Source organism: Nomascus leucogenys, chromosome 23 (genome assembly GCF_006542625.1).
Source record: "Nomascus leucogenys isolate Asia chromosome 23, Asia_NLE_v1, whole genome shotgun sequence".
Taxonomy (NCBI): domain Eukaryota; kingdom Metazoa; phylum Chordata; class Mammalia; order Primates; family Hylobatidae; genus Nomascus; species Nomascus leucogenys.
The window spans coordinates 30063324-30075977 of record NC_044403.1 but is presented as its reverse complement, the minus strand read 5'-3'; the positions used below and the strand labels follow the sequence as shown (position 1 = coordinate 30075977).

The following is a 12654-nucleotide window of genomic DNA, read 5'->3' as shown; positions in this document are numbered from 1 at the left end:
TTCCTCCAGGGAGTCATCTGCATAGAGATAATCCCCGAAGCCACAGCGCTGAAGGGCAGCAAGGGGGCAGAGGCTCCCTTGGCTTTGGTGGAGCTCACCTGGAGATTCTCCAGAGAAAAGGAGCAGGAGAAAGACCTTCAGGGAGCAGCGCAGGCACAGTGAGGGGAAAGGACACTGTCCCTGGAGCTTCTGGGCGCAGCTCGCAGAAGGAATTGCTGAAGGCTTTGCACGACGCACAGAAGTGTCCAGAGCAGGGAAATAAAGCTAAGCGAAGGTGACACTGGCTGTGAACATGAGGAGAAGAGAACCGACATGAGGATGACCTGATGAGCACGGATCAGGCATCATGCTGAGGACACCATACGCATGATCGGATGAAACCCGTGTGCTGACTCTCCACGTGAGGAAATCAAGGCTCAGACAGGACGAACATCTGCCCAAGACCACACGGTGAATGGGAGGCAAATCTTGGATTCAAACTCATTTCTGTCCAAGAATTGGCTCTTGCATTTCCACAGTGCCCGCTGGCTAAATGCCTGGGCCAGGCTGGCCTGAGCATCACTGAAGGGCAGGACCCAGTGGCTCCTGCACTCCTCATTCAGTGCCTTCTGGCAACGGGACTTGGGGCGGAGCTGCCTGACTTGACTTCTGTGTGTCAGTTGATGCCGCGGATGCTGGATCCACAAAGCCTGGGATCCCCCTGGGATGCTCAGACAGAATGCAGGCTACACACCGGGATCCATGTCTCTGGTTACAGGGACCAGAAGGCAAAGGCCAGGAGGCACGGAGCAGCACCACTCCCTTTGCCCAGTTGGCATCTGCAGCTGAAGAAAGAGACTGGGAGGAGGGGGGCCAGAGGGAGCAAGCAGCGACAAGGCAGGGCAGGGAGTGTCCAGGGATCAGCATGTCGGTGGTCCCAAGTCTTCCCCACCTTCAGGCCCTGAAAGCCTTTCTACCTTAGTATCTTTCCACCATAGGCCCACGGACACAACTTCCAGTAACTGTCGCTCACTACTCCCCACAACAACCATAAGCAAGCCGGGCTCCTCTCTGGCTCTTGGTCCTGGAAGGATGGAGGAAAAGCAGTCAGTCCTGAGTCATAGAGAGAGCTACTTGCTACACGTCCACCCCCTCAGGGGTGAGTCAGCTCAGTCTGCACGACTCCAGCCCTCTCTCTCGGCCTGCAACCCACAGTGCTTGCGTTGGACAGTAGGCCTGGCTCTCTCCGGCTGCCTTTGTGGCTGTAACCACGCCTCCTGCCCCCTGCCATGGCAGAGAAGGGGCCAGAATGGGCACAAGAAAGGCAAGGCTGAGTGTCCCCCGCTGCCCATAGTTGTGATGAGGAAGGAGGGTAGAGAGATGTGGTCAGAAAGCAGATTTGTCCAAGGACATTAGGGTGTACACACCTCAGAGACCACCTAGCCCAAACCCTTATTTCTTTATTCCTCAAAGGTACCTTGAGCACCTGCTGTGTGATATTGCTTGAGGATATACACGTTTTCTAGGCGAGGACACAAAAGGCCAGAGGCAGGAAACAGCTTGCTCAATTTCACAGGTTTTTCACAGCAAGCTGACCGGAACTCCCAGTCAGTAGGGGGCCCACGTGGGTGCTGTTGCCGACCATTGTCTAGATGACATTGGTGGGTGTGGCCTGAGCTGGTTCTAGGACACATAGATTAAATCAAGTTCCCTGTGGTCTCAGGACAGCTGGGTGGGGCAGAGCTTATTCTTGACACCTCCCTGCAGCCCCACTTTTCATTGCTGGAGCCTCCTGTTGCCCTCAGAGTCCCTTCCAGCTTCTTCCCACTTTCAGCAACACCCCCCACCCCCAACAAACCTAATGGTACCAAGGTGCCTTGTTTCAAAATGAAGTGATCCCAGCACAGTAATTCATGCTGGGCGGTAGCGACTCAGTGAGTTGCCCTTCTAATAAATCACTGTACCTTGAAGAGAAGGCCATGCCCAACCTGCAGGTGGAATCTTTATTGTATCTCAGGTGAGCCTTTAGCAACGTGACCCCTGAGTGGGGAGGATACTTTTGTGAGGTCCCTCACCATCCCCCCACAAAGGCTGTTTTCTACTCTGCTTAAGAGTACGGCTGGCCCTTGAGAGAGTTAGCAGAGCCACCCTCATCATTCCTAGAAGTGGGATGAAGCATCTGACCATCAGCAGTCCCCTGGGAGGAGGCCGAAGGCCCCGGATTTCAAGGTCGAGGGTGAGGCTTGCTGTGTGAACTAGTGTGGTGTGGGGTTGAGGGGATGGGGACAGAGAGACAGGCCTGAGAAGTGGCCTGGTGCAGCGAGTCTTCTCAAAAACTTTTGCCTTGAGAAGTACCCTGCAGGTTTGACCTGAAAGGTCATGGGAACCTGTTTTTTTATAGGCATCCAATTTGGATTCCTAATTCAGCTCTGTGAGATTGCCGAGGTCCTGATGCGGCTCTGACCCGTCCAGGCTCCCCTTGCCCTCTGCCTTCTGCCCCAAACCGTGTCACTTTTTGTTTCCCTCAAGTGCCCTTTCCTTTCCTGTTCTCATCAACCCACATACGGCCCTCTATTCCTCTCCATGTAAGGGTGGGAGGAAGTTGCCTAGCACACCCATTGTTGCGGCCAGACAGCTGATTGTACCTGGCCAGTGTCTGACACTTTAGTTCCTACAGGCTCAGCAACCTGCTGTTGGGGTTTTTTCCAGAAAGCTTGTAAAGCAAAGACACCTACAAGATGCCATGAGCTGGTAGTGAGGAGACACAGGCAGGCTCAAAGATACGTAGGGTGCCTCGAGAAGCATGGCCACTTCTGCTGATGCCCATTTACTCTCATATTTGGTGCTTCTACCCAGGGAGTCATCTGTTTGTTTCCTTTTTGAGTCTCTGCCTCGCCCTGCCTCACCCACTCTGTTTCTCTGCCTTTCTTCTCTGTCTTGTGACCTCTCCCTCTGGCATAAGGAATTCTGTGATGTAGTTAGCACTACTGGCAGGCTGATTTCATTCGTTTATTCTTCATGGGCTTTTTGTTGGTGGAGGTTGGTTGGTTTGTTTGAATGACTAGATGCTGGGCTGTCCTTCCCGGGGGAAGATGAAACTCCCAGGCAATTCTGTAATCAGTCTTGTTTAGTGTGTTTCTGGCAGGTAATAACACCTTGGGAGGCATCAGGTTGCAGATGGTAACAGTGAGACCCTGAGGCTTCAGCCACTTCCAGCCAGCAAACTGGTCACTGCAGCCAGTAGCACAGGGCATAGCTCTCAGCCATCCACAGCTTCACACACAAAGTAGGAAGAGCTCCTAGCTCACGCTAGGAGCCCGGCTGCCAGTCCCCTTGGGGCCAAAGACCCCTTGAGGGGAGTTCTGAAGGGGCGTTTCAACTCAGTGTCTGTAACTCCAAACACACAAGAAAAGCAAGAAAGGCCCTCACCTTCTAGCTGGAATTCCACTTTGGAGAAACACAAAAGCCCATGGGTTTCCGACCTGAGGGAGGTGGCCTGGGGCAGAGTCCCTTCCATGGTCCGTCCATCTTTAGCTTTATCCTGGTGCATTCCCTGCCCTTTGTTTGTCTTCCTCTGCTCAGTGCTCCTCCTCCATCACTTCCGTCTCTCCATTCACACCAAACCAAAATGGGAATTCTGCTTAGAATCGCTTCCAAGTACGCATACCTCATTCATTTGCTCTTCTGTCTGAAAACCACTGGCCTCTACCCTCAGCTCCTGTCTATCCCAGCTAACGTTTGTTTAACCTTCGCCTCTCTTAGCAAGTACCTGTTCATTCAACTTTAGAAGGCTTGCAGCTTAAAACATGCTTGACTTTGGCCTCCTTCAAATGTCTTGCCCTGCCGCCATCCCCAGTGGCTCCAAGATTCAGCACCTCCCGACCCCTCCTGAGATATGCATTTTTCCTGGCGGGAAGGGGAGATAAAAGGATCGTGAGGATCCCCACACACACCCTTAACCTACACCTGCTGGCTCCTGGCCATGAAGTTGGCGTCAGATGTCTCCAGCAGCCCCTGAACCCTGCGATTCCCAGCTCTCTCTATGCACCAGCCTGACCACCTCCTCCCGACCTAGATCACCTCCAAGCTCTCTCCCTGAAAGCCCCACCCCTTGGTCTTCCTCCACACCATGACACCCCCCAACAGAACCAGCTGTTGTGTCTTGCAGATCAAATTGAGATTGGAGGTAGTACAAGTGGAGAAGCGGAGCATGGGGAGGGGGTACCCGCTGGATGGAGACCTTCAGGTGGCTTGGAATGAAATTTATATCAGATCCACCTCCCTAAGTTCTGGACGAGACATTTAAAAAATACAGCAAGGGTTCTCTGTAGCGGACCACAATTTAGAGACTCACACTCCCATGACATTACTTTTTTTTTTTAATTGTACTTTAGGTTTTAGGGTACATGTGCACAATGTGCAGGTTTGTTACATATGCATCCATGTGCCATGTTGGTGTGCTGCACCCATTAACTCGTCATTTGGCATTAGGTGTATCTCCTGATGCTGTCCCTCCCCCTCCCCCCACCCCACAACAGTCCCTGGTGTGTGATGTTCCCCTTCCTGTGTCCATGAGTTCTCATTGTTCAATTCCCACCTATGAGTGAGAACATGCGGTGTTTGGTTTTTTGTCCTTGCGATAGTTTGCTGAGAATGATGGTTTCCAGTTTCATCCATGTCCCTACAAAGGACACGGACTCATCATTTTTTATGGCTGCATAGTATTCCATGGTGTATATGTGCCACATTTTCTTAATCCAGTCTATCGTTGTTGGACATTTGGGTTGGTTCCAAGTCTTTGCTATTGTGAATAGTGCCGCAATAAACATACGTGTGCGTGTGTCTTTATAGCAGCATGATTTATAGTCCTTTGGGTATATACCCAGTAATGGGATGGCTGGGTCAAATGGTATTTCTAGCTCTAGATCCCTGAGGAATCGCCACACTGACTTCCACAATGGTTGAACTAGTTTACAGTCCCACCAACAGTGTAAAAGTGTTCCTATTTCTCCACATCCTCTCCAGCACCTGTTGTTTCCTGACTTTTTAATGATGGCCATTCTAACTGGTGTGAGATGGTATCTCATTGTGGTTTTGATTTGCATTTCTCTGATGGCCAGTGATGATGAGCATTTTTGCATGTGTTTTTTGGCTGCATAAATGTCTTCTTTTGAGAAGTGTCTGTTCATGTCCTTCGCCCACTTTTTGATGGGGTTGTTTGTTTTTTTCTTGTAAATTTGTTTGAGTTCACTGCAGATTCTGGATATTAGCCCTTTTTCAGATGAGTAGGTTGTGAAAATTTTCTCTCATTCTGTAGGTTGCCTGTTCACTCTGATGGTAGTTTCTTTTGCTGTGCAGAAGCTCTTTAGTTTAATTAGATCCCATTCGTCAATTTTGGCTTTTGTTGCCATTGCTTTTGGTGTTTTAGACATGAAGTCCTTGCCCATGCCTATGTCCTGAATGGTAATGCCTAGGTTTTCTTCTAGGGTTTTTATGGTTTTAGGTCTAACATGTAAGTCTTTAATCCATCTTGAATTAATTTTTGTATAAGGTGTAAGGAAGGGATCCAGTTTCAGCTTTCTACATATGGCTAGCCAGTTTTCCCAGCACCATTTATTAAATAGGGAATCCTCTCCCCATTGCTTGTTTTTGTCAGGTTTGTCAAAGATCAGATAGTTGTAGATATGCGGCGTTATTTCTGAGGGCTCTGTTCTGTTCCATTGATCTATATCTCTGTTTTGCTACCAGTACCATGCTGTTTTGGTTACTGTAGCCTTGTAGTATAGTTTGAAGTCCCATGACATTACCTTTGACATCTGTTTCAGAGGTGCGTGGGATCTCAGTGACACTGAGGTCATGGCATTGTCTCAATGGCAGCCATTGGAATTGGGCAGTCCTTTTCTGTAGGGCCAAGGCCAGCCTTCCCTGGAGGAGATCAGAGGTAATCTGGACCTTTCGAAATCAGCCTGCCAAGGAGAATGCAGCCATGACGTATGCCCCCTTCACAATGCTCTCTGGCCACCTGACTGCAGGAGAGTATTGTGGAGGACGACTGGGTTGGGTATTCCAGCCCAGAGACCTACTGCTCAGCCCCTGAATTACTATAATCCTTACCCTGGCTGTGCTTTAAAAAAATAATAATTAAAAAAAACTCTTTTTGTATGGTGAAGAGCTATTTTTCAACTACCTTGCAAGTCTCCAGAGAGACCATGTAATGTGGCAACCAGGAAACACATCCCGCAGCCTCCCACACCATCCTGGTGGGAAAATCCTCCACCTGGGAGGATCCTGTCTCTGCTGGCCTCTGGCATTCCCTGAGTATCACCCCTCAGCATCTTAAATGTGGCCTCGACCTGGCACTCCAATGAAAATAAGTGCATAGTGAGTGCCTTCCAGAAACAACGACTTCATCCACTGAGGTGTTACTTCTCATTTGACCCGGAACTTAATTCAGAAAGACAGCTTTCCAGAGACCTCCCTCTCATTAGCTGCCCTGCACCACTCCCCTCCTCACTGACATTTCTGCCAAAACAAGGCAATCTGCATAAGCATATTGAAGGAAGGAAACCGGCTTTCCTTTCTATTTGCCCCGAGCCTGTTATCTGGAACCACTGACCAGAGCTCTCTCTCTGAAAATGCCTGACCTCTGCCTCAGATACGGAATAATAACCTCACTTCATTTATATCAGTTATGTGAACAAATTAAGTTAATTGCCCCAATATCATGAAACCGTTGAAAATTACCAGATCATTAGAAAATAAGGATGAAAGAATTGGCTGCTCAGAAATTTCTCCACGCCTACCATTAGTGGAGACAGTGCCATATTAAAAATCAGCCAGAATGTTCAGGTTATGTAAGCAGCTCTGTTGGCAGCCATAAAAGGGGAATGCAGTCTCCAGGCTTGGGGGTGTATGTCTTCAGGGAATCCTACGGCCCCTTTCTTCTCCAAGAAAGACCACAGATGGAGAAACTACAAACTAACTCAAGGGCACCGGCAGCAAATCTGGGAAGGGGTCAGAGATTAATGGCCCAAGTATTGATGGCTTCCAACAAATTCTGAATTTACATTCAAAGGTAGAACTGATGCTTTGTAGTTTCTCAAGGGGCCATACTTGGTATTTAAAGAGAATAGCAAACCACAGAAACTAAAAGTGCTGATCCATGGATACCACAGATGTCCAACGCCAGCAAGTCCAATCTCTCCTTCCATCTCAGCAAGGGATTCACTTGCCAAGGGGAAAGGGTACCAAAGACTCCAAGGATGACATGGGATCACGTAGGAAACATCCAGGGCATCAGTAGACCTCGGGGGCCTTGGGGGCAGGGGCTGTGTCTTAGGCTGCTTCCTATTGTTACCATGTAGAAATCACTCAGGGATTGCTCCCTGATTTCATGGTGAATGGTTATTCATTTTTGAGACCATGGACCTTATAAACATAGCTCCTCATGTGAAAACAGGTTTGAGCAGTGTTAGAGGCAACACCGTCTTAGCTAGTCAGAAATGCCCTGTGAACAGTATGGCTTAAGGCTCAAGAAAAAGTTAATCTTTGAGTCTCTAGATTCTTCCAAAGTTGGTCTCTTTGGAGAGTTGTCATTACCAGGGCAGGAGAATGCCACATAGAGAGCTCAGAGCGTCCTCATTCTTCCTCCTTCTACTGTCCTCATAGCTGCTCCTGACTTTCTCTTGTCTGCTGTTATAGAGACATGCCATAGGAAATGTTAAATCAGTACGTGTCATTAAAATACAAAATACTATCAAGATTATCTGAACAGATCCAAAGTCAAGTCTTGAAGTGAAATAAGACTTAAATAGACGAGGTCTTAAATGGGAGCTATAAAATGCAACAAGAGAAAAGACAGTTAAGACAAATGTTTAAAAATCCCAAATGAAGGATTCTGAATGTTTAAGAAGTAACATGAAACAGGTTTTTTTTGTTTTTTTGTTTTGTTTTTGTTTTTTTGATGTCTAGAGGTTGGTTCAGTTAGGCCAGGTAAGCCAAGTACCTGGGTGCGTTGTCAGAATTATCTCCATTTTGGTCCTGTTCAGGCTGGGATTGACCCAGAAGACCTTCAAGCATTTGCCCAGGGTTGTTAGAAGTGATGGGCAGCTGTGATGGTTTGCAGGACGGATCCAAGAGGCCAGCAATGGCTCAAGCTTCCTGGGAACTCTGCCCAACACTCAGGAGTTAACAGGGTGTAGGTTACCTCCCTCTGGACCTCCCTCCCTGCCCCACTGAAGCCTGAGAAACACAGAACTCCTTGTCCATGAGCAAGGGAGCCCAAGCACTGGGCCAGGAGTGGGGCAGAAAGGTGCCAGTGGATAGCTAGACCTGACCATCCTGGGCAACTATCACACCAGAGCAAAAGGGGTTTAGGTGCTTTGCCAAGACATTTCTTCTGTGCATGCCTGTATGGGGGAGAGAGAGAGAGAGAGAGAGAGAGAGAGTGTGTGTGTGTGTGTGTGTGTGTGTGTGTGTGTGTGTGTGTGTGTGTGTGTGTCTCTGCCTGTGTTTGTCTCTGTTCAATCTCAGCCTGCTAGCCAAATCCAGGGTAGGAACCCCACACCCTGCAGTCACAAGGACTGACCTGGCAGGTGGAATCTTCGTGAAGCAGAAGCTGAGATCTAGAGATCCAGATTTAGAGTGTTCAGTAAAAGCCTAGAGAAGCGCCCCTTTCTTTCTCCTCCCTCACCTCACCCTGTATCTCCACCATCCCCTAAAAGGGCATCTTACCAACTAGCTGTGAAAAAAAAAAAAGAATTTGCTGAGAAATCTGTTACCCGAGAAATATTTTCAGGCTGCAGGCAAATGTCTAGTTGTGCACATTTCCATCCTTCAAAAATTCCATTACACATTTTCCTTGTTTGTACCTTAAAAACAGAAATACAAGAGCAACCATCTGAAAGTGGAGGGCAAAAGCCAAGTCCTGACTTTCTAGAAAGAGTTAGCAGCTCAGATGGTCAAGATCGGTCGGGGCTGAGCCCTCTGTGCTGGAGCCCGAAAAATAAGGGCACCTTCCCAGATCCAGGCTCCAGGAACTCAGGGGGAGTGCTGGCCCTGGGATACTCACCAGAGGCCAGTTTCCTCAGCTTCTACCCCCAGATGAGTTCGGCAGTCAGACCCGTGAGAACAGCTTCCCGGGGTGTTAGTATCCTAAACTGTGTGCAGGGCTTTCAAGTTTAGAAAACAATTTAACACCATTTCATGCCAACGGCCGGGGCTCGCCGCACCTGTAGACCAACAGCTAAGCAAGTCCATCTCCTGCGTGAGCCTGAGCTTTGCGAACAAGCCCCATGATGGAGTGGGTTGAGGCCACCTCTGGAGGCCCCTCTCAGTGTTTTTTTTTTTTTTTTTTTGAGACGGGGTCTCGCTCTTTCGCCCAGCCCGGAGTGCAGTGGCGCAATCTCGGCTCACTGCAAGCTCCGCCTCCCGGGTTCACGCCATTCTCCTGCCTCAGCCTCTCTGAGTAGCTGGGACTACAGGCGCCCGCCACCGCGCCCGGCTAATTTTTTTATATTTTTAGTAGAGACGGGGTTTCACCGTGGTCTCGATCTCCTGACCTCGTGATCCGCCCGCCTCGGCCTCCCAAAGTGCTGGGATTACAAGCGTGAGCCACCGCGCCCGGCCCTCTCAGTGTTGACTTGAAGTCAGTCTCCCCTAAACCTGAGAGGCCCCTGCCCTTGGGCTGCTTTGTTTAAATATATGTGGGCAAGGATGGGCTCTGGGCTCAGCAAGGCCTCTGTCCGTCCGCTGGCCCTGCCTGGGGTAAGCTACAGTGCATAAAGCCCAAGCCCTCAAAGGTTAACACTGGCTAATAAAAAAAATCAAAACAGGCTTGGCACAGTGGCTTACATCAGTAATCCCAGTACTTTGGGAGGCCAAGGCAGGAGGATTGCTTGAGGCCAGACCACGAGTTTTAGACCAGCCTGGGCAGTATAGTGAGACCCTATCTCTACAAAAAAAAAAATTTTAATCAGCTGGGCATGGTGGCACATGCCTGTTGTCCTAACTACTAGGGAGGCTGATGTGGGAGGATCATTTGAGCCCAGGAGTTCAAGGCTGCGGTGAGCTGTGATTGTGCCCCTGCACTCCAGCCAGTGAGCTGTGATTATGCCCCTGCACTCCAGCCTGGGCAGCAGAGCTGAGACCCTGTCTCTCAAACAAAACAAAACCAAACAAAAAAATTACAAACCTCCATCCACAAAATCCCAAAGACCTCATCTCCTTATCTAATAATATTATGGATGTGAGTTATTTAAAGGTCATAGGTAGGAGAATGTCTGTGGGTCCTCGATTGACATAAGACCCAGCAACACAGACCCCACACTCACAGGGATGCCCCAGGATCTGCCAGGCCCACGCTTTCACGTTTCTTTCACTTGTTTTCCTTTTGCCCTCTTCTGCCACTGTGTTGCTCCTGTGTTAGCCAAGAGCTAGAATACCGGGCATCTTCATGGGAGACTCATTACAGCTTATCTCTATCTGCCTTTCTTTAAAGCCAGCTGAACATACCCAATGCTCTCCCTCTATGGTAAGACCAACCCTCCCGACCATCCTCCCGGCTTCCGTGTCCCCCTCTAACACCTCCACTCTCCCCACCCCGAACTCCAGAGTCCCTGGGAGCCCCGCCTGGCTCTCATTGCATGTGGCCACCGTGTCTGCCGTGTGCCTTGCCTGCCTGTTCCCTTCTCGTGTGAGCTGTGAAGATGCTGTTTGTGCAGTGGTGGTGTTTTACCCCTGAGCTTTCCTTGGGGTGGTAATTCACTGTGATCTTGACTGTCTAACAAGCCACTGGGAGAGAATGGGACCCGAGGGCCATTTCCTGTTAAACACCCTGAGGCCTCCACCGGCCAAAGCCTCTGACCTTAATCTGATGTGAGAAATTTGTAGAGGGTACCTATGAGAGCCACGGTAGGGCTCCAGGGTAAGGAGGGAAGAAAGAGGTGCTCTAGCTAAGATATGGAAGGGCGGACGATGATTCCTATTAATCAGTGTCTGTGGCTCCTAGCTTCCCTGTGCTTCAAGTGAAAGGCCACCATAAAAGGTTTCAGCTGGGATTTGTTACTGAGCACGTGATTGAATTTCCAGTCACTCCACCCTTGCTACCCCTTGCATTTTTCTAAATTCCTGAAGTCCGTTAAAATTAGGCTACAGCCACTGTTCTGCAGCAAGCTGGAAGCAGAAAAACAAGCTCCGTTGATTGGACCACTCCTGTTGTAGGAGTCTCTGATTCGCGTTGGTTGAAGTGATAAAAGAGATGCCATTCAGTGTGACCTTGAAGCCTCCTTGGCCCAGCCGCCTACAAAAGGCTGCCATTACGCATTTCAAACCGGGCCAAGAATGAGTTTTTAGAAGGACCAGTGGGGTTGATTGACCAAGCCACCAAGTCTGCAGGCCAAGGCAAGCTTGGGTGGGTTGATGTGTTCCCCAGTGCAGCCTGGCCCTGCCTGGCCACAAGGCTGCCACAGGAAAGGCTGAGCCCAGGTGCTCTACCCCGCTTCCTGGGGACTCTGCTTCTGGGATCAGCCGTCTGGATCTGCCTTTTTGCATTGTCATTTGGTTTATTAGAGCAAATTGGTGAGTCCAAATGGCAATGTGTTTATTCTCCTTCTCGAGCAGCATTAGGAAACTGCAGCCACAGGGAAGGGCACGGAACAGGGGAATGGAATTCACACTGCAAGCTTGGTGTTTGGTGTTTTTGGGGGTTTTTTTGTTTGTTTGTTTTGTTTTTTTAACTGAGCAGATCCAGGTGCCCCTGTGGCACCAGCTTCTCAAACTCTTGACACTTGCAGCTGAAGTTCTCCACTTAAGCTTGTTCTTTTTTTTCTCCTTTCTCAAACACGGTGGAACTGACAGCTGAGTTATAAAATCCTAAGCCGCCTCTGCATACTCCTCTGGGGGAATACAACCTCCTTTTAAGGAGTGAAAATAGAATTTCAAGTAGATATACAGGTGATAGAAATACAGAGATTAAGGGCATCAAAGGCTTCAGAACACACAGGCAGGGCAGAGCTCAGGGCAGGACAGGGCTGCTACCTTCAGCTCTCAACCCAGCCCCTCAGGTACCCGTGCAGCAGGTCCTGAGACCCACTAGTCTGTCCCCTGCCTTGAGGGGAACGGGAGCCTTAGGAGGAACTGAGGCAGCTCTGATTTTGAAATATAAGAAATATTTTTGCTCTTCTCCTGCCTAGAAGGTCTGGCAAGCAGGAGAGGTCTCTGGCTTGCTTCTGGGCAGAGTGGTGGCTGCCTTTCGGGTCTCCCTGCTACCCTCATAATTTCTTGTCCTGCACAGTGAGGGGAGCGGCCTCTGACGCCTCATCAGGGTGGGTCAGAGGAGGCAGTGCAGTTAGAAGGGCTTCAGCGCTGGATATTGCCAGTGAGAGTCTGATCTAGAAATAATTAAAGATAAAAGGCAAGGGAAAGCAAGGAGTGGGGAGGGCCCGGGTGGCCCCAGGAACAACCTGAGCCCTCCCACCTCGCGGGAGGTGTGGACGGGACCACTAACAGGAAGCCCCGAGGGTCTGTTCTCTCCCGGTGCCCGCAGGTCTGGGTGCGCTGCACTAGCTCCGGATTTGGCAGTGGCTCCCTCCTGGGTTCCTGCTCACCAGGCCGGTGTGGGCAGAAGGAGGGCCAAGTGGGGAGTCAGCTCATGTTCTCAGGTTTGGAGGCAGAGGA

At 49.8% G+C, this 12654-nt stretch overlaps 1 protein-coding gene across 3 annotated transcripts in view; it reads left to right on the top strand.

Moving 5' to 3' along the window:
• CACNA1C (calcium voltage-gated channel subunit alpha1 C) overlaps positions 1-12654 on the top strand; it is a 636647-nt gene that overhangs the window by 581357 nt on the left and 42636 nt on the right. For all 3 annotated transcript variants that reach the window (XM_030804511.1, XM_030804510.1, XM_030804512.1), the window contains one exon: positions 10478-10510. In XM_030804511.1, the coding sequence (XP_030660371.1) occupies positions 10478-10510 (33 nt within the window). The remainder of the gene's footprint in view (positions 1-10477; positions 10511-12654) is intronic.